Source organism: Fusarium redolens (genome assembly GCF_020744475.1).
Source record: "Fusarium redolens strain MPI-CAGE-AT-0023 chromosome Unknown BKA55scaffold_3, whole genome shotgun sequence".
NCBI lineage: Eukaryota > Fungi > Ascomycota > Sordariomycetes > Hypocreales > Nectriaceae > Fusarium > Fusarium redolens.
Genome location: NW_025763666.1, coordinates 1,371,794 through 1,399,702, shown reverse-complemented (window position 1 = coordinate 1,399,702; position 27,909 = coordinate 1,371,794). Strand labels below are relative to the sequence as shown.

The window sequence follows — 27,909 nt, the reverse complement described above, 5'->3', positions numbered from 1 at the left end:
CCTCACGATATTAGATGCAGTATGGCCTAGTCACGATTGGTAGGGCGGACAACCTGAAGGCGAATCTCACCCACCGTTGCCTCACGCGCCTTACGCGCCTGCTGCCGCCGTCAAGATAGAGCTAGAGAGGGGATGAAAGGACTGAGCAGGTGTGGCGGTCCACCGATGTGATGGGACCTGGACTTCCAGGGTCAAGGACCAGGGATTTACATACTTACGAGGCCCAAGATGGCTTTTTAGCGGCAGGGAAAAAAACGCCATGGCGCACCTCCCAACTTAATCACCCACCCTTGCTTCTTCGGGGTCAAGAGGGTCAACCGGTCTAGCAAGGGCACAGTCAAGATGACCCTTGACAGGAGACACAAACAACAGGGCTTGAGTCCAGTGCCAACAGTACTGCAAACGGTGCTTGGTACATCCTGTGAGACGGACTGCGGCAACCCCCATACGCATTAGTGTTACCTTGACTCAGTTGTCTCTTTCCTCCCAAGCTTGTTGTCTCTTGTCTCGTCACTTATTGCTCGCACGAAAAAGCTGTGCTCGTGCCCGGCACCGCGTGTCTTGCCTCTCTACCGGCCTCATAAGGAGCAAGTTCCAAGAGACCGACCGAAGAGACCACAACATACATTTTGTCGACCCGACGTTGGGTGTTGCCGTCGTTGTCCTCTTTTGCGGACCAAAGACGCAGGACGCTCACCGAGCAGATTGTTTGTGACTTTTTTCTTTCGCCTCTCAGCACCGGCTTCTAGGCCTGAATACCACACAAACCCGCACATGGTATTCTCCGACGGTTACGCTACATGCTGCCCTCCTTTGACCGACGCATGCGCATCTTTTTCTTTTCTTCTGTCTTAGGAGCGCGACCGCGAACCCTAGGTGGACGGATAGACAGTTCCTGACAGCCATTTCCCCCTCCCCTTCGGTCGCCCCAAATTTTTGTCTTCCCGCCGCCGCCGCGCCGCGCCGGTCCGGAGCCCTTCGTTAGCTTCCGTGCCACAACAATTTGCAACACGCTACTGCTAGGTCCCGCGTGGTTGGTCGAAGCTCCTGAGCATAGTGCAGAGTACATACCTACATACAGTACTATAGGTGTATACTCACACATCGACGTTTGTTGCCAGCGATCTCCATAGTATCGAGAGAGGTACAGATACTACTGTACCATCATGTCAATTCCATCATCTGCACTTGTCTTTGAATCAGGGATCAACACAATCCCCAGAAATACTATGGAGCCCAATTCTCTGGATGCCCTTGTCCGACTCCAGTTGGAGGCTGCTTCCAGGGAGTTGGCAGCAAAGGCAAAGTTTACTACAAATGTTTCATCGCCCGAACAACGCCAGAATATCATCAACGATGTGGGAGAATATCTTACCCAGACCGCCCAAATGTGGCTTTCTTTGACAGATAGACTGGTTAAGGGACCTCATGTAACATCAGCTGCAGAGGAGGCACACGAGCTGTCCTACAACAAGACGCATATGGCGGACTTACAGCCTATGGCTACAATGGACATGAACATCAGCAAGCTTGGGTAAGTCTCTGAACCAATCGTATTGTACCATGGCTCACCTGTTTTGGCAGCAAGATCCGTGATCTAGCAGAAAAGTTCTCTGAAGACGTACAAGAAGTCTGGCGACGGACACCTGAACCTGGAGGAGTTTTATCCGCACCAACTTACCACACAGTCCCTTCCTTCCCTGCTATTAAATCTGAATCTTCAGGCTGGAATCGGTCATTCTCTGGAGGCAACAACATGGACGTTGGAGCTCGAGAAAGCCAGAGAGCTATGCTAGCATCTCGAAGCACCGATGACGCTCAATCACCTGGTGGAAACCTGTCCATTTCAGAAGACTCAGAGGACGATGAAGATGAACAATTCAGCAAAATCGACATGGACGCTCTTAAACAGAGAGGTAAAGGCTCGTACTACTGTCCCTTGGGACATCGTTGTGACAAGGGCGGTGTTGACAAGGAGGGGAAACTTGTGGTCTTCGATCGAAATTCTTCTTTTGCGTATGCTTATACTTATCACCCCGAGTTGCTGGTTTAAACTAACCCCTGTCATAGACAACACTGCAACAAGCATCGGAAACCTTGGCGGTGCGATGTTCCTGGGTGCCCGAATCCACCCAAGAAACGCAAGTTCGCCCGCCGAGACGGACTTGAGAGACACAAATTGACGGTCAAGCATCGCGTCATTACATCTTGAGGCCCTAGTCACGAGCTCCATCTTGTGCTTTGATGGGCTGCGTGACCTTGACCGGTCAATTCCCTTACATTGGGAGACTTGTCTTTGATTGGGGGAGATATAGCCGGTGAAAATAAACCATGCGGCTCATACAAACCCGAGAAGCATGAACCAATAGCGATGCGCCAAGGGATTCTCTGCCACTACCAGGTCCATCCGCCAGCGGTTGAACGTTGCACGAAATCATGGAAATTGATTCGGACCTACACATGGCCTCAGTAGCGTGCAAGTTACAATACGAGCATAGCATGACTGGCCTCTTTAGCGGAGCATGCCCAATGACGCATCATTCGCATGAACAACGGAAAGATGATTGGAATTCTTTTGATTACCGGGCATAATTGCTGGTCAATAAGCGACCGCCCAACCTTTCGTGGAGGTCAACCAGTCTTGTATCTGAAGGGAATGATGCAACCACCTGTAAGCTGGGCACATCACCGGTCAGAGACAAAACAAACAATCGTTACATATGCAGTTAGCCTTCGGGCAAGATGCATGAAAACTTTTCACAATAATTTCTGGACATCCTTCTAAAAAGAGGATCAGCCGGCTCGCAGGTACTACATTCAGCAGTTGAAGTGGACATGGTAGGCCTCAACGATTAAAGAAGGATGGAATAATCCACCGACGCGGCATCTCAGTCACAGATCTACCCGTGCCTACAGGGCCAAGACGGACAGCAGCATGGGAAATTTCAGAAATGCATAATAAGGCTTGGCATTTTGATTGCGCGGGTCTGCTGGTGGTCTACAAGTCGTACGACAGGACCACGCATCCAGAACGTTCGAGAAAAGGAAGTACAGCCACGTATGAGAATGAAACAGGTTGAAGTCTCACAAGTGCACTGGTACAAGCTGCCAGCTCCCGCGCAAGAGGCGCTTGATCGGGCAAAGGGGTTTACTAGAGTACGTACAAATACAGTACTAGGCTGGCCTGCCTACTGCGAGAAGCGGGTGGCTTTCCCAAACTCGTGGGATGCTGGCCACAGATGACTTGCAGACATACGATCTCATACTGCAGCAATGTGACATTTCATTTTCAGGGTGCTTTCAGAGCTTCTAGGGAATGGTGAAATTCTATCATTCTTCTCTGGGGCGGCCCTAGACGATGATCCCGGCACTAGGGCCATTTGTTGGGCATGCACCCTGGCGATCAACATGCGAACCAGCCAGTTGGAAACAGCAATTGTGAGAAAATCATATCGGTATGTACGGTGACGAGAGTCTTTGGGCAACTCTCAAGTAGCAGCAGCACTATGATTCGAGATCGTGGGCAGGCAAATAGTAGCATCTCAAGCACTACCTACACAATGGCATGATGAATTTTCGACTCAGCTCAACGATCCGATCTCATTGACCAATCTACCATTTTCCCCACAAACATTTCCCATTGACATCTCGACTCCAGGCAAAGGGGAACAGACTCGGTGCAGCCCTTAGTGGCGCACGTGGCTTCTTAACGGTGCGGGACTAGGGCGCTAGCAACTGGGAACTTGCATGGGTTGTGTAAGGGGAGTTTCCATCCCAGACCAGGATTTATGGACCAGGACACGAACGAGATGGGACGAGAAGAGACGGAACGAGATTAGGAGGAGAGGGGAGAAAAGGAAAAGAGATGAGATGAGAGGAAACAAAAGAAAGTCAGATGAGCGGTGTGTTCCGGAGACTACGGAAAGGTACACCTGTCATAGCGTCGACTTCAGCTCTTCAACTCTGTCCATCCTTGGTCAACCATGCACCGCGCAACAAGGACTAGTGATACTCAACAGTGTGCGGCGTCCTGTCCTCTCTTGCGCTGGTCTGGTCTGGGCTATTCGAGTTGAGCTGAGTCGCAGGGCGCGCCGTGCTGAACTGTCAGATCTGGGATTTTAGGCGTTACCCAATGCTTGGGTGGAATGGATACCTTATGTATGGTACAGCGCATCGTGCCAGTAGAGCAGATCTCGTGGGGATCCTTACAGGGCAACTGGCCTAATGCATGGCGTTTATGGGTTCCAGAGCACTGTGCTGTACAGCATCGATGGCCTGCGGGCGAGTTGCATAACTGCATCTAACCCAAGGTTAGGCGGAGCAAACGACAACCAACTTAAGTCTCAGTCGGTCGTGTCTTGAATTTATTATCCATCCAGACAACGCTTATCATCAATTGGTGTCATCATCATCACACAGCGAGGCTTGTGGTACCTGGGTACGGAACAGCCAAGCAACGCCCCGCAACCAACCAAAACCATGCTCAACCATAATTGAGGTGAGCCAGGCGAAGCTTGCTGTTTAGTTCCAGGACCTTAGCTGGGTTGTTTTACTTTTTTGCTCTCGCTTTTTGGGGGGAGTGGAGAATGCGATGAGAGAAAAGAGTATCTTTTCTTCTTCTCTCACCTCCCACTTCACTAAGGATCATGGGCTGGACCAGGCTAAAAAGTATGTACGACATTGTCGCTCTCTTCATATCGCTCGCCTGGTTTTTCTCGCTCTCTCCTTGATACACTTTTGGCACGCCCCCGTTCAACCAGCCAATGGTGAGCAGTCCAGGGATCCTCGACTAGTTCCTCAGTCTGAATCGAATCTCTTTCTGAGAATCTTTTTGTTGTTCCCGTCGTTTCTTTTTCTCGGTCAACACCCCCCTTGCCGGAGCCGTCAAATTGAGACAGTTCCCTTGGCACGAGCCCACGTCAATCGTCAATCAGTCAATCAATGTATTATCCAAGGAGTGTGGAACTAAATTGTTGGCGCTGGGGCCATGGATTCTGTACTGTACTGTAGCTGATCTATAGACTACACTACCCGTATGGAGTGCACGACAGGGCTGTACGCCGTGTACCTATTGGCTGTTTGGACGCCTTGTCCTAGCCTTACTCGCGCGCATGCCTACATGACGGTCAATATACTATGTACACTACACTACACTGCACTGCACAAGACTACATTGACCGGCAATCGTCTTTTCTCAACGGTTACTAGTCTCGGCTTTCTGGCGTCTCTCAGTCGACCGCTATTTGGTATTGGCCTGCAATTCCCGGCCCGGCTGCGAGCTCAGGAGTTGCTGTTTGCAATATAAAGTTGCCGTTCGCACCCACGGGATATGATATGGCGCCAACAAGTCTCACTTTTCTATTCTCCAGGAACAAGTACAAGAACCTATCATTACAGTCACCCTGATGCGAATTTGTTTCTCAGACTTCAATTGGACACAGCGAGACTCAATCATGGCCATCCCTTCCGTCCTCATCATAGGGGCGGGCAACTTTGGTGCTGCGGCTGCGCTCTCACTTCGTAGAAAGGGCAAGGTTCAAGTTACCATTGTTGACACGGCCTACTTCCCCAATCCTAGGTCCGCATCTCATGACATCAACAAGATCGTCCGTGATGACTATCCGGACAAACTCTACATGCGCCTGCTCAAGAAGGCTATGCCCCTGTGGAGGCAAGACGAGCTATACAAGACTTGGTATCACGAAGTCGGCATGCTTCGTGCTGACTCTACCTCGTTCGGCGAAGAGAGTATCAAGTCTTACCGCGACATGGGGATCCCCAACAGGTCAGAGCTTCTGCCTGTCGATGAAGTGCGCCGTCGTTGGAACGGTGCCTTTGAGACGGCCGACTTCAAGGGCGTGGACAGGGTCCTCTGGAACCCTGACGTAGGGTTCGCGGAGGCGGACAAGGCTCTCGGCGCGGTGGTCCAGGCTGCGGTCGACCTCGGAGCCGAGTATGTCGTTGGAGAAGTTACAAAACTCGACTTTGGGCCCGAGGGCCAATGCATTGGTGTTACACTCAAGGACGGCACGACGCTGCGAGCTGACAAGATTCTTCTTGCTGCTGGAGCTCGAACGGCATCTCTACTCGCGCAAAGCGCGCCTGAGAAGCCACTACTCCATGCTGGTGAGAGACTGTTGGCTACAGGAGCTGTGAGTTTCTATGCGAAGCTGCATGGCGCGCAAAAAGACAAGTTCTCGACAATTCCGGTGCTCAAGAATTGCTTACCTCAGGTCAAAGGTACGTACCGTATTGCTTGCATGCTTGTTTGATGTTACAACCGGGGCGGATATTATCGGTACTTGACTTGACTGGGCTGGGCTAACAAGTCATCTGCAGGTGAGGGCATGTCAATCCTCAGTGACGGAACTATCAAGTTCAACTGCGACCTATGCTTTACCAACTATCAAGTATTCCCTCCAACCGGTGAGGCCATGTCAGTTGCGCCTAACCAGTCCATGTATAACACGTGGACGGGACCTCGATTTCTCAAGTTCTTTGAGGACAGGGCGCGAAGGACGTTCAATGGCCTATATGGCAAGGAAGTCGAGAATATCAAGATTGAGGCCTACCGAATGTGTTGGTAAGCAAGGCCACCCACTCTCATGAGCCTATATGTGTAAAGTTATCTGAGCTGACTGGTCTCTGCCACAGGGACGCATCAACACCAACACATGACTTCCTCATATCACCGCACCCGCAGAGCGACAGGCTCTACATCGCAACAGGAGGTTCTTTCCACGGATGGAAGTTTCTACCTGTCATTGGCGACTACGTCGTGGACATGATGCAGGGAACCCTTGACAGCGACTTGGCCGATCGATGGGCCTGGGACAAGAAGGGCGGCGATGGTCATTCGGCGAACCCAACATACCAAATCGTCGGGGACTTGCAAGACTGGACCCGTGGTTGGGCCAACTAGGAGACGAGACAAGATCATTATTTTCTCCTCCTCTTCGTCCCTGTCCCGACAGAAGCTGAGAAACGACAGCCAAGGCTATGGCGTGGAACTCCTCTGAAGAAGTGTGGCAAGATCGAAACCAAGATCAAGCCAACCCAACCAACGGGGTCAGTGACAGCGGCCATTGACAGGGGTCAGTGCAGGAGCAGGGGTGGTACCTAAGGGTTAGGGGTCTGTCATTGTCACGACATGGGTGAGACGAGCGATGGATTACCCCATGTCTAGCATTGGATCGGCGCCAAAGTTTGAAGCTCCAGGCCAGGCTTCATCCTACCAACGACAGCGCAACCTTATCGCTATCACTCCCCTCCGCTACGCTACGGCGCACGATGGATGCTCCAAGCTGAACCAGCAATCTGGGAATGACGATTAATGATGATGGGCACTAAAATTTTGAGGGCTTGTTCTCTCCTCTCAGCAACGGGCATGGACCCCCTGTTATGTGGGCTTCTTGGTTCTCACTAGGTATTTTGACGTTGCTTTTTCCAAGCTACAGCATCAGCATGAGCATGAGCATGAACGAAGAAAATCTCTTGGGAGATATGGAGTATGTGGTGGCTTTGGGGCCGATTTGGTTCTTTGCGATATCAATGGGTTCATGTCTGTTTCCCTTCCTTTTTCTTGTCTTTTCTCCCTGCGTAATATTACGTCACCTTGTTTTGGTTCATTTTTTTTTTTTCTTCTTGTTCCTTTTTCGTCATGTTAGAACTGACTAAAGGTATCATGACATATCATATTTTGCATTTTATTTCTTTTCACTTTTTATTTCTGTCTAAACTTTTTTTTTTTTTTTATAAAAAAAAAAAAAAAAAAAAAAAAAAAAAGTTCTGTTGTGATACTCAAGTTCGAGTGTTAGATTTCTTCTTCGTTCATTTCGCACTTTATTGCTTTTCCAGTCATGTTATGTTGTGGGTGTCATGGTCATTTATGGTCAGCATTCTCAAACGCATGGATATTTAAAAGGGTGCCAAGAACGGAACAAGATATTTATCTGATGAGCATTATTAGCATTAAGAGGTTGTAAAGTTTTCAATAACACATGCATGATACAAGCACTTCTCCCTCTCGGCTCGCCTTCCGGATCCCGTTGCAAGAGTATGTAGGTACAATACAGTATGTTTTCTGTAACCGGAGAATATCAATGTGAATTAGTGATATGTGACAGAGTTGTAGAGGAGACGGGCGGTAATTACGGTCCATGCTACGGCACATAACCTTCCTTGGCATATCCGTGTTGGGATGAGTTCAGAGAACAGTACCACCTCGCATGTCATGAGATTACAACTACATATGTACAGTACTTTGACTACTCTCCTTCTTGGTCGTCCCATACTTACATACGTGGAACTGGATCACGAGGACCTAGGTGCACACTGCAAAAGTTCAGGGTTGCCATACGAGGCATGACCCCTGCCACTATGACTATGACTATGACATGACAGTGGTCAACTCCCTTGTATCGGTAGTTGATGATCCCTGCAAGACTGGTTCCGTTCGGTTAGCGGGAGGCATGATACCGATCTAAAGGCTAGACTAAATCATGGGCTGGAATCAGAGCCCGTTTCTTCTTCTTCTTCGTCTTCGTCTCTCGCTCACCACGATCCTTCATGCATGGAGCTGCATTGCATATACTACTACTGTAACTGCAAGCCCCTCAAAGATAGGGCGGTCTGCTGGGATCTCTCATCTGAATCGTATGATCGTATCTAGATAACGAGTTTTGAGCAGATGGCATTGTGGGTTAGGTTCGTGGCCGGGAGCAGATGAAGCAGGGAGTGCTGCAGATCTCTTCTCGCTTTGACCTCTTCTTCGGGACCTGGTCAAGGTGATGCGATTACGACAGTCTACCATGGTAGTTACAGCACATTAGACCCCTGAACCTAAGGAACGAGGGCCCCGGGGAAACAAGGCTGGCGGAGGATGAGTTCCCAGTGACGATGAGAGTAAAGAGATAACATTTTCAGGAGAAGCTAAGAGTTACGGCTATATGAAAGTGGGCTATACGGTTGACGCTGTGCAAAACTCAAATTTATCGTGTCTTTTTTGATAGGTCAATTTGAGTTGAGGCCCTTGCATGTTTCTTTTTGACTTGTCTCTGGAATTCCAGTTTCAGGAGATTGATTGGGGGAGGTCCGGGTATCTTTATTTCCGATAGGTGTGCCAAGGTACTTACTTACACTACTGTACATACATGCATCGTGAGATCTCCGTACCGGTCTGTAAAGTCCAATTAGGCTACTGGCCTCGGTAGGCTATAGAGGTCATGTGCATGAGGCATCTCAATACGCTGAGACCGGTGATGAAAGAAAGGACGAGACATGCATGGAAGCAGTCGGCATGAATCATTCCTTCTTTTTCGTATAGGCGCACATGACTTGTTGTTGTCTCCCTGCAGGTCAGGTTAGTTCAAGTCTGGACTCTCAATGACATCGCGGCGTGTTGACGCCATGAATGTACTGCTTGCAAGGAGAAAATAAGGCGACAATGAGCTTCACTTTTGAGTGGATTCCCCTGTGGCTTCAGTCATATTGAATCGATCATAGCCACTCGATCAGATTCTTTGCCATTTCGGCCTGATTATGACGAGACAACATACGCGGCATGCGTGACAAACAAAAGCAATAACTTGCAGGAGGAGCTGTAACAACGATACACTCTGAACTCAACGGCCAAGTGATCGCCACGGCCTCATAAAACGGCATTCTCGAACCGTCCTGTCGATCCCTTTGACGCCTCGTATGAGTTATCGTTTTCAATTCAGGAGAGAAATCATCCATGTCGTCGATCTCTCAGTGACAGGATACGTCTAACCAGTCAGCAAGTCGGTCCCGCCAGTGAAGTACACATACAGTGTGTACGCATTCATGGCTCTGTGAGATCTTGCTTTTCTTTGCTTTGCTTTGGTATTTTGTGGCTTCTATTTTCAGCTTGTCGCAGTATCCTCACCTGACGATCACTCCCTGAACAGACACTTCAAAGGGGGGCAATGCTTTTCCTTAACATTGCTTTTTATATCATCGGCCACTCAAAGTGGCTGTCGTGGCAAGAATGAAGCTAATATGTTTGCTTTTTGCAGTTCATCACCGCAATCTAACGGCGAGGTGTTCATGCGCGTTCAAGGAGGTGCCGAAATCGGCGGACAGTGGAAAGACAGATCCGATCCGATCGGATTCTTTGGATCTTGGAATTCCAAGATTTGATATGGATCGTGCGAGATTGAGCAAAGGATTGAGCTATTGTTATCGAGCCTGGTCTGGTACTTGGGAGGAGAGGGTCAAGCAGGGTTTCATATTACTTACATTTACAGCTATAGGGTAGGCTAAGAAGACAGTAATACTATTATACAGTTAAAGAGAGCAATTTAAACATATTACTATTATTAAATACTAAAGGATACATAATAGAGAATGATTTAATAATTACTTATTATTTTGTTAGAGGTATTAAAGCAAGTATATATAAATTAATATTTTATTTCTGCTCCTGTGCATGCGTATAGAGCATCTAGGCTCCGAATCCGTTAACAATCAGCAAGCCCCGTTGGCTCAGTGGTAAAGCGTATCACTAGTAAATCAACACGACATGATAAGATCACTGGTTCGATTCCAGTACGGGGCAGATAGTTTTCCTTTTTGACCCCCAAGCATTTTTGAGCAACCCAAGCAGACTTGTGTGTAACTTGTACGTTCGTGAAACTAGACCATCATCCAAGGAGGTGATTTACTCGGAGCCTTGTGGTATTCTGAGGGTAGCTGAGCTGCATGACATGGAATTGAGACATAGGTGATCCTCAGGCGATAGGCTATTTACGACACCAAGAGATCAAGTTGATAAATCACATACCTAATCTGACTCTGATGCATGAATACTTACTTACCACGTGCATTATCTCGTCTGCCGAATGACCCAATATATCCTCAGCTGTTACGAGAAACCATGATAATAAAACTCTATGAGAAATGTATAACCGCCATTTCCGAACACTGTAGAAACCATCATATCACCATCCAATCCCATCTCGGCATTTGAAGCATGCCAGATGGCTATCATCGGTTCGCTTAGACCTTCACCGGTTGCTCAAAAGTCAAAAACCTCCCTCACAGGATCAGCCGTCAGCCTCCAAACCACGGAATACTCTTTTCAGCGACACACCCATGCAAGTAATCTCGATTTCATCTCCGCGGCGCATCCCTCTCCCCTTCGTGTGAGCAAATATTGGGCATTCACCAGTTGGGCTGAGCGCCAATAGCTAGGGTTGATGCCCAAAAGGATCTGCAGGGCTTTGTCGGTTCCAGAGACAAAAGAAAAGAAGGCCTTCGGATTTCCATATTCGTTTTCACCGCGGTGGGTATCCTGTCTTGTTTGGTCGCTAGTAGGTTTCACCACCGGTGATATTTGCTTTTCGCTCGTGGTCTAGAACACTTATGCCACACGAGATAATCTCGAGGTTGGGCAACAACTTGGGATTATTGTTAAGGCGGGTAACAATTTCAGAAACCTCAAAGATTTGCCGGTAGTCGCGCGCGTAAGCCACCAATGCGTAGGTCATGGGCTGAAAGGGCAGCAGAGGAGGAGGACAGACAGTCCTAGATGTGCCCTTTGGGCTGCGAGAGGGGTCGAGGAACCGAGAGCGAGGTCCTGCTGAGAAACGCACCTGGAAGACGTTCAGTTCTTACGGAAGCTTGCCAATGTTGATATAAAAGTAACTCGGAAGCCTCGGATCTGTGGATAGAGAATGTCCTGTATCTGACTTGATAACAACCATCACTATGCAGAAGACGGAATGTAAAGATACAGTCATATAGTTGAATTCAAACGCTTCAATGCTTTCTATACTATCCTAAGCACCATTTTGAGCATAAGTCATGAAAGACGCATATCGTCTAGTAAACTTCAAGGACGTATCGCCCCTCCTCCTTGAGCTTCTCAATCTCCTTGCGAGGATCAATCTTCTTGCCAGCAGCCTTGGCCTCGTGAGCGATAGCCTCCTCGAGTACCTGGGTCACATCAGGCACAGGCCACGTAGGACCGCAGAGGTAGAAGCTACCCTCATCCTGGATGTAGGCCTTTGCAATCTCCTTGAGGGTCTGACGCATGCGGTCCTGAATGTAGATCTTCTGAGGCTGATCACGAGAGAAGGCAGAACCGATAAGAGTGACAACACCAGCGGCCAGATAGGCCTCCCATTCCTCACCATAGAGATACTCCTCTCGCTGGTGGCGAGAACCAAGGTACAGGAGGATGGAGCCGATCTCCTTACCCTGAGCCTTCTGCATAGCGCGGTACTGAACAAAGGCACGGAAAGGAGCAAGACCCGTTCCGAGACCAGCCATGATGAGGGGTGCAGTGTCCTTGGTAGGAAGCTTCATGACGGAAGGCTTGACTGAAGCGGTGACCTTGGCACCAACCGGGAGGCGGCTGAGGTAGCGAGTAGCGTGTCCGTATCGGGTACGGCCACGAGGATCAACCCAGTCAACAACGACAATCATGAGAGACACTGAGTTGGGAGTGACAGCCTGAGCAGAGGCGATAGAGTACTCTCGGCGCTTGGCAGGGCTGACAATCTTGACGAGGTCGTGGAAGCTTGGGCGAGCTGACTTGAACTCCTCGAGAATGTCAACATAGGTAACGGTATCGACCTCAGTGCGGCGCTTCAGATCCTCAGCTCCAGCGGGGCTGGCGAGAGCCTCAAGTTTCTGCTTCTCAGTCTCATCGGTGGCAAACTCAGCAAGAGCCTCATAGAAGCGCTTGGGAGGCTTGCCAAGAATGTCGACATTCTGGACGAGGGCCTGGAAGATAGTGCGAGTCTCAAGAAGAGCAGGATCCTCGCGGGCAGGAACCTGGACGAGCTCGGCAGGGTTAAGGCCGTAGAACTCGATGAACTGGTTGACCTCTTCCTCGTCGTTCTCAGCGTGAATACCCAGGGCCTCACCGATCTTGTAAGTCAGACCGGAGTCGCCAAGATCAAATTCGATGTGGAAGATATTGCGGTCGTAGTCTTGAGGCGTAAGTCGGCGGTTCTCCTTGACAGTGATAGTGGAGGTCTTGACAGACAACTCGGGTCGCAGAACGTTCTTGGTGCCGTAAGCCTCCTTGAAAGCAAGGGACTTGGCAGCAGCCTGCCAGTCACGGAGCTCGAAAGCCTCCTCAGCTTCTTCCTTGTCGTGGACGACGAAGCTGTTGCTCTGGATGGTAGCAGGAAGATTGGGGTCAACAAAGTCGGCATCAACCTCAGCCCAGGTGGAGGGAACCTCGAAATGACGGAGACAAAGGCCGACAGCATCCATGGATTCCTCCAGAGTAGGAGGGTGACCCTCAGCGAGGATGTGCTTGGCGATATCCTCAGGGGTGTAGTCAGGAAGAGCAACCTTCAGGAAGGACAACTCAAGTAGCAGCTTGGAGAAGAGAGGGTCCTTCTCGAAAGCAGGCGAGTAGGAAGAGTCGAGGATGAAGAGCTCAGCCGCCTTCTCCCGGAGTCCCTTTCGGAACGCAACAGGGAGACGCTTCTCAACCTCGTCATCCTTGGAGTTGGAAAGCTTGACAATGACGTTGCCACCCTCGACGAGACCCTTGAGAACATCAACCTCCTTGAGAATCTTCTCGTCACCGACGACAATGGTGTTGGCGTCGTCAATGTCATAGGGAGCCTCAAGGGCCTTCTTGGAGGCTCGGAGGTCACTGCGAACGAGACCGCCTTGGGTGAGGTTGTCAAAGATCTCGTTGACATAAACGTTAGAGGTAGATTCCTTGGAGAGGAGGTTGCCAATAACACTGGGAGAGTTGAGAGCAGAGGAGTTATCGAGGTCCCAGAAGGTGAACTGCTGAGCCTGAACGAGAGAAGGCAGCTTCTTGGCCTCGCCCTCGTTGTCAAAGATCTTGTGGAGAGTGTTGACCAGACCCTGAGGGGTGAAAGTCTGGGCAGGGGTGTACTTGATGTCAAGAACAGCAGGCTCGTTGTCGAATTTACCAGAGAAAGTGACAGCAGTCAGGACATCGCTGTAGAGAGCAGACTGGGTAGCCTCATCCTCAACAGCGAGCTCATCCTTGACCTGACCAAGGACTGCGATTGTACGAGCAGAAGCAGGGATGGCCTTGATGAAAGCCTCCTCAATGAAGGGGCGGTAAATTCGCACGTTGATGACACCAACCTTGGCGCCATCAGCAGAGATCTTTGCCAGAACCTCCTTGGCGACCTGTGACTCAACGCTGCCGAAAGCAACGAGGACAACATCAGGGGTCTCATGGCCGTGGTACTCAAACGGCTCGTAGATGGTGCCGAGCTCATCGTTGAAAAGCTTGAGAAGCTCGACAACCTTACCGGCGGTGTCAAGACGAGTGTTGAGCTTGCCAGCCTCAGCAGAGAGCTTGCTGTACAGGTCGGCAACACCGTTCTCGCTCAAAGCATCCACGACACGGAGAGTCTCGCGAGCGACGCGGACACCATCGTAGATATGAAGAGTAGGGAGAAGAGTGGCCAAGAGAGTAGCAAAGATGGACATGTGTTGAGCCTCATAGGTGGATGTGCTGGCAACAAGTCCAAGGCCGAGGTCCTCAGCAAGGCGCAGAGCAGAGTCGTAGTTGGAGATTAGACCCTTGCTGTCAGAGTAGTCGAGAGCGGCGACATGGGCGACGAAGGGGCTGGAAACGCCGTAGAGGAGAGAGAGCTGGTCGAGGGTTCCTCGCAGTTGCTGGAGGCTGCCTGAGGGCGCAACCAGGGACTGGGGGATGTGGCGCTTGGAGACATCGAAGTCGGGAGAGAAGATGTAACCAAGAGCAAGGGCACCGGCGCCAATTCGGGTCTGGAGAGGCAGAACCTCAGTTGAGTATCCGTGGATGTTCTTCTCGTTCTTGGAAGCCCATTCCTTGAGTGCGATATCGAGGTCGAAGGTCTCGGGAGAGTAAGAGAAGATCTTATCGGACAACTTGTAGGCGATCTGCTGAACGAGGAGTTGGGCGGTCACATAAGTCGGACCAGAGATGGATGATAGAGGAACCTGCTGGCCGAAAGGGAGGCTTGACGACAATTTGTTGAAGTCTGCCGAGTTGGTTTTGGCCAAAGGGGCCGACTCTTGGTGAGGCATCTTGAGGGTCTTTAGAGTCAATTAAGAGAAAGAACAAAACCCCGCAGTTGACTATTGACTTTCAAGTCAAAAAGATGGTCTACCGACTGAAACTCAAGTCGCTGGTTCTGAAGCGAAATGAGATACTTTCAGGGTGATAAAGACTGAAGAAGGGAGAGCAGAAGAGGTGGCGGAGTCAAAAGAGAAGAAGAAGAAGAACCCTTCAAAAGGCGACTCAACGGGGTAACCGTAAGGAAAGCCATGGCGCCGATTTACTCTATTTTCCCCTGTCTCTGCCCTTGAATTGGACGGATCTTGCTCGGTCTTGAGAATTGTTGATGCTTCGACAGAATCACGCAATTGAACTAGGCCGACTTCGGAAAGGGCTTCGATGTCGCAAGATGGGAAAGTGGGATGACAAAAACAGCCGCAACAGCTTATATGTAAATATCTTCTTCTCAGTGGTCACCATTTTATTCACTACCCCACATGAAAGACTGGTCCCCAATGGAGACCCCGAAATTCCGATCCCTCCTGCCGGGGACAACTTTTTTTCTAGCGCCCCCGATGGTCCGACCGGCACTCGGCGATCTCGCAATCGGTTGCCGTTCTTTGCTTGACCACGAACCTTAGCTAAGCATCGGAGGCAACATCGAGACTTTACTGAGTATCAGGACCCAATCAATTAACAGTGTTTAGTATTGCTTATACTACGTATGAGGTCGGCATATTTCAGTGTTAATGAGAGAGAGCGACGGAGAGTGATATTAGTCAACTTGATGAGTCAGCTTGACTCCGTGTTTCCAGAAGGCCGTTTCTGAACTCCTTCTACAGACGTATCTCATTCATACATTGATATCATCATTATTTCGAATAAGTTAATAGCATAGGGTGGCCATAGGGATTCATATCAATTTGATATGGCTCAGTGGTAATGAAATGACCTTCTATAAACATATATTTCACATCCATGACAGCTTGCCCAGGTCCCGATCCAGACATAATTAATGCGGAAAATAGATCAGTTTTCTTTATGTAGATAATAATACTGGTAAAAGACTGGATTGTGGGTCATCCATAAGACCTTTACCTTTGTGGGAGACAGAGCCATTCAAATGTAGACCAGTTATAAAATCGAAGATAACCGGAGTGCCTTGACATCGTGATAGTGGCATCGTTTTTCAAACTATGAGAAAGGGCATAAGTAAGACGGTAAATGAAGGCTAGAGAATATTTATTCTATTAAGCACACCTTTCACAACATATGGATAGTGCGGGATCTGCTAGTCTACCGACATTCTCCTATGAATATCAAATATACTTACCAATATATGAAGCAATCCGTACATCCCACTGATTACTGACTGGACTGAACATCCTCAGCCGTGATAGAGAGCCCAGTTATCACGACCGTCACTGTGCCTTTTTGAGATCTGCCGGTCATTCAGCCAAGAGGAATTTGCCAAGTCATATATGTTTGCGAGTTATGCCACGCCATGAACTGACGCCCGCACGTTAGCAAAGGCCCATGACTAACGTTGAAATATTCATGTTGTAATACGCTTGGCAAGAATCCGAGTCATGATCTAGATCAGAGGGCATTTGCCACTGAATTCCTTGTATGACTTGGCACACTTTGTACAGCTATTGTTGTTTATTATGATGTCCTGGTTTGTATTTTGTCACTCAAGCCCTGTGTAATCTGGGTAGGTGAGAGATATGCACACTCTTGTGTAACTGTGGTAGGCGTGTGATACCATGCGGCATGATTGTGGTCTCTGAATTGCTGCGCAACGATCTTGAAATGACAGCTGTTCATGGCGTTTGAGAGATGGGAAAAGAAGACCTTTCAGTTTGTTCAAGACTTTTGAGATCCTGAGCCTCTACAATAATAGGGACTGAGTCGTCGATATAACAAATACTAAAGATTGGTACTGTGGGTCTGATCATTGATGCCTCCGACGATAAAGGCAACTGCCTGCCATAAGCCTAATCTTGGCATACAATAGCTATTTGCATTGCGCAAGAGGCGGACTATGATGCAGGGAGCTACAAACGCTAGTTCCAATACTCAAATACGTCGCTTGGCAAATGGAATTTGCCGATGGTTGGAATACCAGTTTAGGTGCTAGAACACTCCTATTTAAACCTACGATGATTATCGGCAGGGTCAAACCGTGTCAGGCAAGACAATCCGGCTTCAAATTGTGGAGTACCCGGAGAATTTTAGTCCAATACTCAGGGTCCTGTATGCGTCGTGGTCTGTGTGGAGGAATGCGGCTTAAATGTCTGGACCAAACTACTGGGAAGTTATACCATTTCCGGGTTATATCCTCGGACCTTATTGGTCACCACCACAATTGCTTCACATAGGCCAAGGTACGACTCATGAGATGGATCGTCATCGCATCTCCAGATCCGTCTATCGAGGCATGGGCCAACTAGCCCTATCCGAGCTTAACTAGTCGGCCACTGCGATGCCATCGCGTGGTTTTCCATTGCTTCCTTGCCTATACGGGCCACCATCCGCCCGTTAATGTATGGCTAGAGCAATGGCCACGCGGCGCCTCCATTCTCTGGCCTCTGAATTCATTGTTCCTGCGTCAAAGATGGGTCCGTGTGGCGGTATATCTGGTATTTGACTACGACGAGGTGCTTGCTTAATCGTGTAGCTGGTCATGGTAATGATGCCTCGTCAGGGTCTCGTCCGTTTCGCCCCAAGAACCTGGCACGATGGCGTAGAATCATGGTTTGCCGAACAAGAGACTTCTAGTGCAATCTCTGATCCGTACTTAAGTCTGAAACAAGAACTTCCGGAGTAGAACTTGACCTTCTTTAATAACCAACACTCTCATTCATTATCAAGATACACTCTCTTCCCACCTTTCGTCTCTCCTTCCACTAGTCTTCACACCATCATTTGAACCATGGTTCAACTTAAGAGTTTCGCAGTTATTGCTACCACCCTCTTTGGCTGTTGTCTAGCAGCACCTACAACTTCTCCCGGCGTCGATAGTACAATCCCTGGCAGCTACATCATTACCCTCAAGTCTGCGATCAGGCCCCCTGCAGTTAAGGCTCATTTAAACTGGGTTGACGGCGTTCACAAGCGAAGTCTCGAGAAGCGTGATGGCGACAATGGTGTTGAGAAGACATTTGAGACTGAGGCCGGTTTTCACGGATACTCTGGTACATTCGATGATGAAACAGTCAAGCAAATTAAAAAGAGCCCAGAGGTAAGATATCTTGACCAGAATAACGTGTTGATGTCTAACAGTGGATTTAGGTCGCCCGTGTTGAGCCTGACCGTCGAGTCAAGTTAACATGGAACGCTTCCAAGCGTCAAGAACAACCCGTGGAACCAGCGCCACCAGCAGAAACAATAAGTCAAGAAGGCGAGGACACCGGAGACGAGGATGATGATGATCAACTTGAAAAACGAAGTGAAATCAACCAAAAGTCAAGCACATGGGGCCTCGGAACCATCTCACACCGCGACAAGGGCTTCCAGAACTATCTCTACCACAAGCCAAGCGGCTCTGACTCGTTTGCCTACCTTGTTGATAGCGGTGTCCGTATCACCCATAAGGAATTCCAAGGCCGGGCCAAGAATGGATGGACAGCTTTCCGAAAAGATTATGTTGACCGACTGGGCCATGGTACTCATGTTGCTGGGACCATTGCTGGAAAGACCTTCGGAGTCGCTAAGAAGGCCAAGGTCATTTCTGTCAAAGTCTTTCAGGGCGACTCCGCAGATCTCTCGGTTATTCTCAACGGCATCGAGTGGGCCGTCAACGATATCATCAAGAAGAACAGACAAGAGTTCTCAGTGATCAACCTTTCTCTTGGCATCGATGGTGTATCTGGAGCGCTGAACGACATTATCAAGAATGCCGCCAAGTCTGGAGTCATCTTTGTGGTCGCCGCCGGAAACCAAGGAACAAATGCCAAGACGAAATCTCCAGCTTCAGCTCCTCAGGCCATTACCGTTGGAGCCATTGACAAGAACTGGAGAATCCCAAGCTGGTCCAACTACGGCAGCTCTGTAGATATGCTGGCCCCAGGCGTCGACGTTGTTTCTGCTTCATGGCTCAGCGACAGCGGTACATACATTGAGAGCGGCACCTCGATGGCCACCCCCCATGTTTCTGGTCTTGTGCTGTACGCTCAGTCAGTGTACGGCATTACCGGCGTTGACACCACGACCAAATACATCAAGAAGTACGCTACCAACAATAAGGTTCTCGGTAGCCGCCGAGGTTCACCAAACCGGATCGCCAACAACAACAATTTTGCTCAAAGCAGATAATTCTCAATTTACTCAGCCGGAGTGCCACTAAAATAGAGACTGCGGACAAGAGAAATGATGAAGCAAGGCGTTTGGGATCGACATTAAGCATATACGGGATAGCGATTGTTTTGTTTTAACTTAGACTTCGATTCAATCTTTACCAATATATATCAATACCAGCTATTTTGGCCTGGGAGTCTTGATGACCATTTTATCCTGTGACATTTCTCTGATACAATCTTAGACCTTCTTATCCTTGAGTTGAGCCTGTAGCTTCTCGTGGTCAATATTGCATAAGTTTTCATCCTGCGCTCAGATATGCCTGCCATTCTCCAAACAATTCGAGGCTAAAAGTAGTAGGGGTTTTGGGGCTTGCCCTTTGTCTCTGGTCCGCTCAATACCCCCCTCAAGTCTGGATGGACACAGATGGTGATGGGCTCCTTGTTGATCAAGAGTGCCCTTTCGTCCCAGTTACATAGATATATGTCATTCCTGACGGGTCCTTCATCCACTGGAAGTATAGCAAGGGCGAACATATATTGATTTCTCCCGGATATTGCATAGCGCCCGACCAGACAGCCGGCATTAGTTTGGGATTAAAGCCTTTCAATCTGTCGTTGGAGTTACATTTGTCAAGCAACCGACGCTTGTTCCATCGTAGTCTGACACTCACTCAGGATATATATATATAGAAAAAATTGCTGCATACAGTCAGCCATACTAAGAGCGTCTGTAACCACCAGGTTTGAGAGGAGTATGAAGAAGGGTGGCTAAAGAGCGAATAGTGGACCGATCATTCCTAGGTAGTTTAGATAATGAGGGAATATCAAGCTAGGCCTTTTTTTCTTCTTCTTTTTTTTTCTTCTCGCTCATGCAAGAGATAAGAGATATAGAATAAGTTTGATAGGGAAATTCCAGTGTAGAGATCGCTGTAGAGACGTAACCACAAATGAAGCTTCGCAGACATTGTCCAGAAGCTTACACCGAAAAGTGGATAGAAACGGGCACTCTACTAGTTCGCGTTAGAGCAACGCCAGACCTGCACGGTTAATCGAACCCCCTGTATGGGTCTTGAATACCCCCAAGAGATGTTCTTTTGGAGGAAAGCCGCAGTCAGAAATCCGGCTCTACTAGCACCAATATGTGTTAAGATGAGATAAGACCTATATTCGCCGTGCAATTTGTGAGTCTAGAAGTAGCTCTTCATACTAGCCAAAGCAGAAACGTTGATGAGATTAGATTACTCAAACACGGATTTAACACTAGATCCTAAATCCGTGGCCCGCCATGGAGATATATCATGAGTTCCGACACTAAGCAATTGGAGTAAGCTTATTTCTTAGACCTGTTGGGACTTGTTAAACGATCAACCGCAGTACATCATCTCAGGTGCCCGCTCACATCTCATAGACCGGGTCCCCTTCAACGTGTTAATTTAATTCTTCAACTTTCCACTTGTACCCTAAAATTTCCAATCACTCTCAAACATCATGCATCTCATACTTACTGGAGCCACTGGCCTCGTTGGCTCCAGCGTGCTTGATGCTATGCTCAAATCGAAAGACATCACCAAGATTTCAATCCTGAGCCGCAGGCCAGTGCCGATGGCAGCAGATGATCCCAGAGTCAATGTCATCACTCACAATGACTTTACGAAATACAGTTCAGAAGTTCTCGATCAACTGCAAGGCGCCAAAGGTGTAGTCTGGGCATTGGGTATTAGCCAGCTCAAAGTGACAAAAGAGTAAGTCTGCGCTTTATCGTCAATGACCCAAGTTTCTGTAATCTGACATTGTGCGACAAAGTGAATATGTCACCATCACCAAAGATTTCCCTGTTGCTGCCGCGAAAGCCTTCACTAAAATATCACCTTCCAACGAGCCTTTCCGTTTCATATACGTTTCTGGCCATGGAGCCACCCTCGAGCCGACTTCGTTTACACCCATCTTCAGTCGTGTGAAGGGGGAGACTGAGAGGGCGCTTTCTGACTTACGTACGCCGACGAAATTTCACGTCGAATCTGTACGTCCTGCCGGCGTAGATGCCACAAATCATGAAGCCATTAAACCATACATTCCCAACCCTGGCATGCTCTACAATGCCATGTATTTGTTCATGGGTCCCCTCATGAGAACCGTACTTCAGTCGATGCATAGCCCAACGGAGAAACTTGGCCCTTTTCTCATGAACATGGCGATGGGCAAGTATGACAAGCAGTTGGATATTGGAGGAAACGACATCTCCAGTATAAACGGTTCGAGGATACTGGAAAATGTTGCGTTCCAAAGGCTGTATGAGCAATGACGGATCTTTGCAAAGATGGGGAGCTGTTCGGCAATGGAATTGTCGAGAATGGACTTGTAACGACTCTATGAGGGAAACAGTCTGTCGGCGAAGCTTTGTAGCCATTTTTGCTAAGTAGTGCTGTATAGTAAATTTGTTCTTGATCTTACCTTGCTTTTCGTGGTATCAATTGTGTAAAGCTTCACTATCGCACGCTTTATGCAATATTCTTTACGTTTTCATTTGGATCCAGCTGTTAATGAGAGCTTTATGGGCCCCAAATCAAAACACCGAGTATACTTTGAGAGGAGAAGTCCGGATCAACATTTCAGAATCCGCCTCAGTTTTCGTTTCTTGATAATATTAAGAGTCCCCTCTCCAAACATGATTTCGCTAATCGCGTTGTCGTGTTTTCGTATTAGATACAGCATTAAAAGTGCTGACGTACTCGACCTTTACTTATCTTTGGATTACCGCGGCTGGTGTTCGTCAAGGGGTCTAGAGGGTCTAGAAGCAACAGAAGCGGAGAACAGGTAGGTCAGCTTTATTACCTACCTAGATAAGACTAGGCTCAACAAGCCTCTGACATCTATTATATATCTCTCATGTCCCTATTTACTCGAGTTCATCTAGCCAATACTTTGTTTTGTAATTCTGATCTTTCAGCCTCTATTATTCCATTCTTGTTTTGTCTCTGACCCTCTCACATTGTGTATCGTCAACAACGAGTGCCTAAGGGCATACACATGTGCCTTACACATTGCTGTCCATTCTCTATGAACTTTTGCCTTTGAGCTGAGGCCTATGAGTTCTGAAGCACTTACCTTAAATGCCGTTCCTACGCCAAGCATCTTCCTTCCCCACGCAAGATGGATCACAGAGGCCAAGCTTTTTGCTCATCGGCACTTTCCCTGTCAACATGTTCTTGGCCTGAGTCATCACATTTATTACTCACATCGGCGTCCAACGAATTACTAAGTTCAAAGATCTTGATCAATTCTTTATCTCAACTACGTTATCCAACTAATGAATTTCAAAATTTCAACGCTACAACGCCGGCTATAAAAACTTCATCCATGGTTCATTCCTAAACCTTGTTAGAAGCATCTTTCTCGCTCTCATCAGCCTCCCGGGCGTTTTGCTCGACAGCCTCAGGCGGATCCTCGATCCTGGTCATTTTGTAGATGATCATAGATGCGAACAGATCACCGGAAACGTTAACAGCGGTACGGAAGCGATCGAGGAACCAATCAATAGCCACGATGACAGCATACATGTCAGTGAGCTCGACGTTGACGGAGCGAGCAATCATGATTGAAAGAACAAGTGAGGCCGAGGGGATGGGAGATACACCAATCGAGGCCAAGGTTGACAGCAGCGCAACAATGACATAGTCGGCAGGACCCAGGGTTTTGCCTTGCGTGGCAGCCATGAAGACGACGGCAGCAGGAAGATAGATGGCGGTGCTGTTGTCGGGTCAGTCTTGCACTATTGAAATTACAAGGCAGCAACTTACCCGTCCATGTTGATCAGACAGCCCAGAGGACAAGTGAATTTGTAGATGGTGGAAGGAATACCTCGGTCCTTAGCGCATCGAAGAGTGACCGATAAAGTGGCAGCAGACGAAGCAGTTCCCCATGCAGTGATCCAGGCAGGAGAGATCTTGAGCCAGTACGAGTAGGCATTCATCTTGGTGAAGGCGAAGAATATGATGGGCACGATGATCAGGATATGGATGAGCATGGTGGACAGAGTGGCACCGATGAGAAGACCCAGATTCATGCCGATCTCGCCAATGTCAAGCTTCATCAGGTTGGGCAAAATCAGGAAGAAAACACCGATAGGGGCCACCGCGATGAGGAATGTGATGATCTTGGTGATCATACGTTCAATCTCCTCGGTGACGCGAACGATGGGCGAGCGAGGGGATTCAATGAGGTATCCAACGATGATAGCAGTGATGATGACTGCAAGCAATTGGTCTTCGGCCAACGCCTTAACCACATTCGAGGGGATCAAAGAGAAGAACATTTCCTCCACGACCTTGTGAATAGGGCGCTCAGTGGTGTCGGGTAGTGAGTCGCTATTTTCTTCAGCAAGCGGGCCATCGCTGACCACCGAGTACTGTTTGGTCCAGACGAGACCCATCATGATACAAGACAGTGTGATGGATATGAGAGTGGTGATGATGTAGTATCCGACGGTCCATTTAGCTAGAAGAGAACCCCCGTTGGTCATCTCTCGGAGTCTGGTCACAGCGAGCAACATGGAGCAGACGATCAGGGGAAGGACTGCAACTGGTCAGCAGCCATTCTTGAGCGCAGAAGCTGCTGCTGGCTTCATGTCAAAAGGGAACCTACCAACTGCCTTGAGGGCTCTTAGCCACATGTTACCAATAATACCGACAATGACGGGAACAGCCTCCGGAATATCGTCGACCTGGGTAGCGACGACTACACCGATGCCGATAGCGAGCAGGGCGGCTACGATGATTTGAAGAGCTGAGCCGGGTTCTTTGAAACCATGCCACCAAGGCTTCTTCACAATCTCTTCCTCGGCATGATCGTGAGGAATGTCGTTACTGGAGTTCGTAGGTACCTGTACCGGATGTGCCTCGGGGACATCCTTGAACTCTTCTTTGGTGGCCATTGCAACAACAGCAAGCTTGGCTTGAGTTTCAAGGACTAGAGACAAGAAAGGGCCGTTGGGGAGTTTTGGCAAGAGATGAAATGGAGGCGAGGACTGGCACTACAATTCCTAGGCAAACTTCAAGAGCACGCCGCAGCCTTTATACCTCATGGCACTCCCTATCGCCAAGCCAAGCTGGCTACATGGGAGCAGATGCTATGGAGCATCAAGAGATTCTGTCAAGAGAGTGACACCAGGGCATGGATGAAGTGCCCAGAGAATCGCGTGCCGAAACCAGCAAAGATGCGACACATTGAAGGAAACACTCGAGCTTGGCCTGGCTAAGAAGAGAAGGTGAGCATTACGAAATTCTTTCTCCATCGCCAAGACGACAAGCATCAACTCCTTGGTCTTGATAACCTGGTGGCTCGGGTAAGCCGACCCAGAGTCACTTGTTGGCAGACATTGTGGAGAAAACCAAGGAGTACTGGTTGATTGAAAGTTGGGATTTGCCCGAGGAGGCGACGATGCCAAGAGAAAGTGCAAGCGGACGAGTCGTTCGAAAAGAAGAGCCAAGGGAGCCAAGAAGTCGAGGCACTATTCCAGCCCATAACATGTTGTACATTCTCCCCAAGCCAAGCCGCCACACACGACAGAGTACCATGCATTTACTGGGATGAGCCCCACGCCACAGAGATGGGGATTGCACAGACGGGGCATGAGTGTTGGTGTTATCTAGCCAAGCACGCAGTACGTCCTAAGATGTTGCATATTTTACGAAATACCAAGAGTGATAACGCAGTGCCGAGACCTGGTCAAGTCCCCGCGTATCTCAACGAGAGATAAGGTGTCAGGGATCCGGCTAGAGTGGTTGCTGCTGGAGATAACTATTATCTAGCCATGGTGGTTTTCTTCGTGAAGAAGCATCACGACAATCACAAACCACCAGAAGAGGATGAGTGATGTGGCGTGCTTAGGCTACTCGACTAGCGCTACTATAAGCGCAGGATGACTAACGGCATTACCTCGCGACTTAACTCAATTCTCGTACTTGAGTGGTAAATAATTTGTCTCACCATCATGCACTCCTCGGACAAGAGCACACCACAATAGGAGCTCTGGGAAGGCACGCAAGGAATCAGAAGGTACTTGGGGCCGGTGGGCTCGATGATTTGAGCAACGGCTTCGTCAATACAGGCCTATGATACTCTCGCTCTCAAGGCACCAGCTCATCAATTCTGAATCAGCGGTCTCCAACGAGCCCGAGAATGGGTATTTACGTCTCCACCTCAGGAGTTGAAGCAAGGGGTGGGACTCTGAGCTGAACCCTGGCATCGTTTTCTTGCACCCAAATTTGGGGGCTGCTCTCCGTGGTTTTGCTCTAACCGCGCTCTTATTATGGAGTCTATTGGGAGATTGCCCAGGAAGTCTCTGATTCACCTGGCGGCTAATTTTTGACCAGACATCCTCACCAGCTACTGAATGTCTCTCAGCATCAGAGTACATTACTTTCCTGTGGATATATCTTTTGCCCCGTTCTCTTGGCTGACCGTGTCTTGGGTCATCACGCGGACAATTGCTACGTTCCATCGAGGATCCATGCCACCCATTGCCTCGGAACGATCTCATGCAAAATCAAGACTTCCAACTCCTCTTTCTGGTTCCGAGACGTACGCTGTAAGGCATTGCAATGGCATATGGGGGCTTTTTGGAAGGCAGCGTCAGGAGATAACCGGGCATGACCATCCTTTACAATTGCCGCATGAGGCGATTAAGCATAACCGGACTCAGGTTCCGAACGAATCAATTACCGTAGAGGCGCTGGAAGGCAGAAACAGGCAACCTGTAGGATCGCGCTAAGTAACCTGTTTGGGGTAGTTTCCGTGCAAACGCTTGCTACCCCAAAAAGAAAAGGTTCTGGAAACTTGCTCAGAAAGGTCGACCACGCCTTATGTCGACATTCGGGGGTCGCCTGTATTTCGGTCAATATACGACAATGGGCAATTCCCCCTTGAGCGGTGCGCGCCATCCTCAAGATTCCGATACCTCGTTTCGTTTTGCTCCAACCCAGTCTACCAGTACTATATTCATCACAATGAGGGATATTTGCAGGTGGCCATGGGTGTTGGAGCCTATCCCTCTATAGATCAATGTCCGGCCGATGCTACGGCCAACGCTTGACACGGGCCATTTCACTTTGAAGAAATAGCTTATCTCCATGCGATTGAAGCGAATATGCCTTCACCCCGCAGAACATCGACTTATTACGTTTAAATATCCACCTGTGCCCACTGAATAAAGTAGGTGAATAGGATGGCTTGACTCGTCGTCAAAACTCAGCCAACTTGAAATTACCAAATGGCGCATTGGCACATTCTGTTTCCCTCCGCGAAATATACCTACATTGGGTACTGACAGACGATAGAGAAAGGCAACATGAAGGTATCAAACATTCCCAAGATACGCCAGCAAACAGAACAAACTTGAATGTCAGGATCTCGTCTGCGGGCGTCAGTGTGCTTGGCGAGTAGTGAGATTGGGAAGTGATCGTTCCGCAAAGGGCATGTGGGAAAGTCTTGGAAAAGGCTTGGAGGAGAATGGTTGGAGTTGGAGAGCTTGGTATTGGGGTCATAATCTGACGAGTGAATCAAGTCGCAGGCAATTCGATTGCAACGCCAGTCCGCTTATAGCCGTCTCTGGCCTTTGCCTTTGCATTTTGCTCCTCCCCCTCCCCCCCCCCCCCCCCCCCCCACGATGGCCAAGAAGATATCATGCTGCTGATTGGATCCCCCGCAACGCAGGAAGGCTTCTTATTCCTTCTGAGATGGCCACTTGAGACTGTACGTAATGGAATACTAACAATCAGCAACTTCTCCGCAATTTCCTGGAGTTGAGACAAGCTCGGACATGTGGAGGAGAAAGCTTATGAAAACGTCGTTTCGCAAGTCGCATATTGGTCGTCGTTTATATATTTTAGGTTTACGACAAGACAAAGCTCGCATCCGTCAGTGCATAACTAAACGGTAGACGATGCCCCTGAGAAACAACCCAACCTTGGTAGCTCAAACGAGGGATGACATGGGCAGTGCGGCAGTCCTGATACTGGTCCCCATGAGAATTAGCCAACGAATGGGACTTCTCGATGCCCTCCTGGCTAGGTTGCTCCCGACGTCGAACCGGAACTCACTCAATAACTACTGATTTCTGTTGGATTCGCTTCGGGGAATCCATTCCCAGATCACGCGAGCTGACTTGAGCTTTGGCCAAGTACCTAGAAGAAGAAGCCAACTGTCGAGTCGACTTAACTGAGGCCCATAAGTGCGCTCTTTTCAACCTGGTAGTTCTAGTCGGACCATCCTTCGTCACTATTGTTTGACTAAGAGATTTGCGGAAATGTCTTGGCTAAATTCTGTTCTTGACGAATAGCAACAAGTCTCAATCAAGGGCTTCTTTGCCCTTTTGTCAGTCATGTTCAAGTGGCATGATTAGGCAAAGGCATGGTCCTGTTTCTCATGGTATGGAATATACCTTTGGATCATGTCGTTTGAGGGGAAGAAGTCGAAAGAAGCTTCGGGTCATGAGGACCATTTCTGCTTGAGGGTATACTCTTGGCACAGATTCTATCTCAACGATCCACAGCTGCGAATATGATGACAGGTATGCACATAGTATTCTATTGACTTTGA

At 48.8% G+C, this 27,909-nt stretch overlaps 6 protein-coding genes and 1 non-coding gene across 7 annotated transcripts; 5 read left to right on the top strand and 2 right to left on the bottom strand.

Annotated features, from left to right (window-relative positions):
* Positions 1-1,166: 1,166 nt before the first annotated feature.
* On the top strand, positions 1,167-2,053 carry BKA55DRAFT_590506 (uncharacterized protein; the record flags this gene model as incomplete). Its single annotated transcript, XM_046195103.1, has 2 exons — positions 1,167-1,534; positions 1,585-2,053. The coding sequence occupies 2 exons, from the start codon at positions 1,167-1,169 to the stop codon at positions 2,051-2,053; spliced, it is 837 nt and encodes a 278-aa protein (XP_046053866.1).
* A 3,400-nt stretch (positions 2,054-5,453) lies between these two features.
* BKA55DRAFT_718510 (FAD dependent oxidoreductase) lies at positions 5,454-7,095 on the top strand (the record flags this gene model as incomplete). Its single annotated transcript, XM_046200945.1, has 3 exons — positions 5,454-6,240; positions 6,340-6,583; positions 6,655-7,095. 3 exons carry the CDS (start codon positions 5,454-5,456, stop codon positions 6,920-6,922), a joined length of 1,299 nt encoding a protein of 432 aa, XP_046053865.1. The 3' UTR covers positions 6,923-7,095.
* A 3,400-nt stretch (positions 7,096-10,495) lies between these two features.
* Positions 10,496-10,579, top strand: BKA55DRAFT_t63. Its single transcript has one exon. It is a non-coding gene; the product is annotated as a tRNA-Thr (tRNA).
* Positions 10,580-11,758: 1,179 nt separating this feature from the next.
* BKA55DRAFT_557907 (uncharacterized protein) lies at positions 11,759-15,522 on the bottom strand. Its single transcript, XM_046191840.1, has one exon. The coding sequence runs from the start codon at positions 15,040-15,042 to the stop codon at positions 11,845-11,847; it is 3,198 nt and encodes a 1,065-aa protein (XP_046053864.1). The 5' UTR covers positions 15,043-15,522; the 3' UTR covers positions 11,759-11,844.
* A 2,426-nt stretch (positions 15,523-17,948) lies between these two features.
* On the top strand, positions 17,949-19,330 carry BKA55DRAFT_685606 (peptidase S8/S53 domain-containing protein; the record flags this gene model as incomplete). Its single annotated transcript, XM_046198820.1, has 2 exons — positions 17,949-18,257; positions 18,308-19,330. 2 exons carry the CDS (start codon positions 17,949-17,951, stop codon positions 19,328-19,330), a joined length of 1,332 nt encoding a protein of 443 aa, XP_046053863.1.
* A 1,472-nt stretch (positions 19,331-20,802) lies between these two features.
* Positions 20,803-21,616, top strand: BKA55DRAFT_590502 (uncharacterized protein; the record flags this gene model as incomplete). Its single annotated transcript, XM_046195102.1, has 2 exons — positions 20,803-21,056; positions 21,118-21,616. 2 exons carry the CDS (start codon positions 20,803-20,805, stop codon positions 21,614-21,616), a joined length of 753 nt encoding a protein of 250 aa, XP_046053862.1.
* A 1,066-nt stretch (positions 21,617-22,682) lies between these two features.
* Positions 22,683-24,244, bottom strand: BKA55DRAFT_590501 (Sodium:dicarboxylate symporter; the record flags this gene model as incomplete). The annotated part of the gene is made up of 3 exons (XM_046195101.1): positions 22,683-23,061; positions 23,112-23,886; positions 23,956-24,244. 3 exons carry the CDS (start codon positions 24,242-24,244, stop codon positions 22,683-22,685), a joined length of 1,443 nt encoding a protein of 480 aa, XP_046053861.1.
* Between the last annotated feature and the right edge of the window lie 3,665 nt (positions 24,245-27,909).

Bases quoted from the DNA above. Each gene is read 5' to 3' on its own strand.
- BKA55DRAFT_557907 (XM_046191840.1), bottom strand. From the start codon at position 15,042: ATGCCTCACCAAGAGTCGGCCCCTTTGGCCAAAACCAACTCGGCAGAC.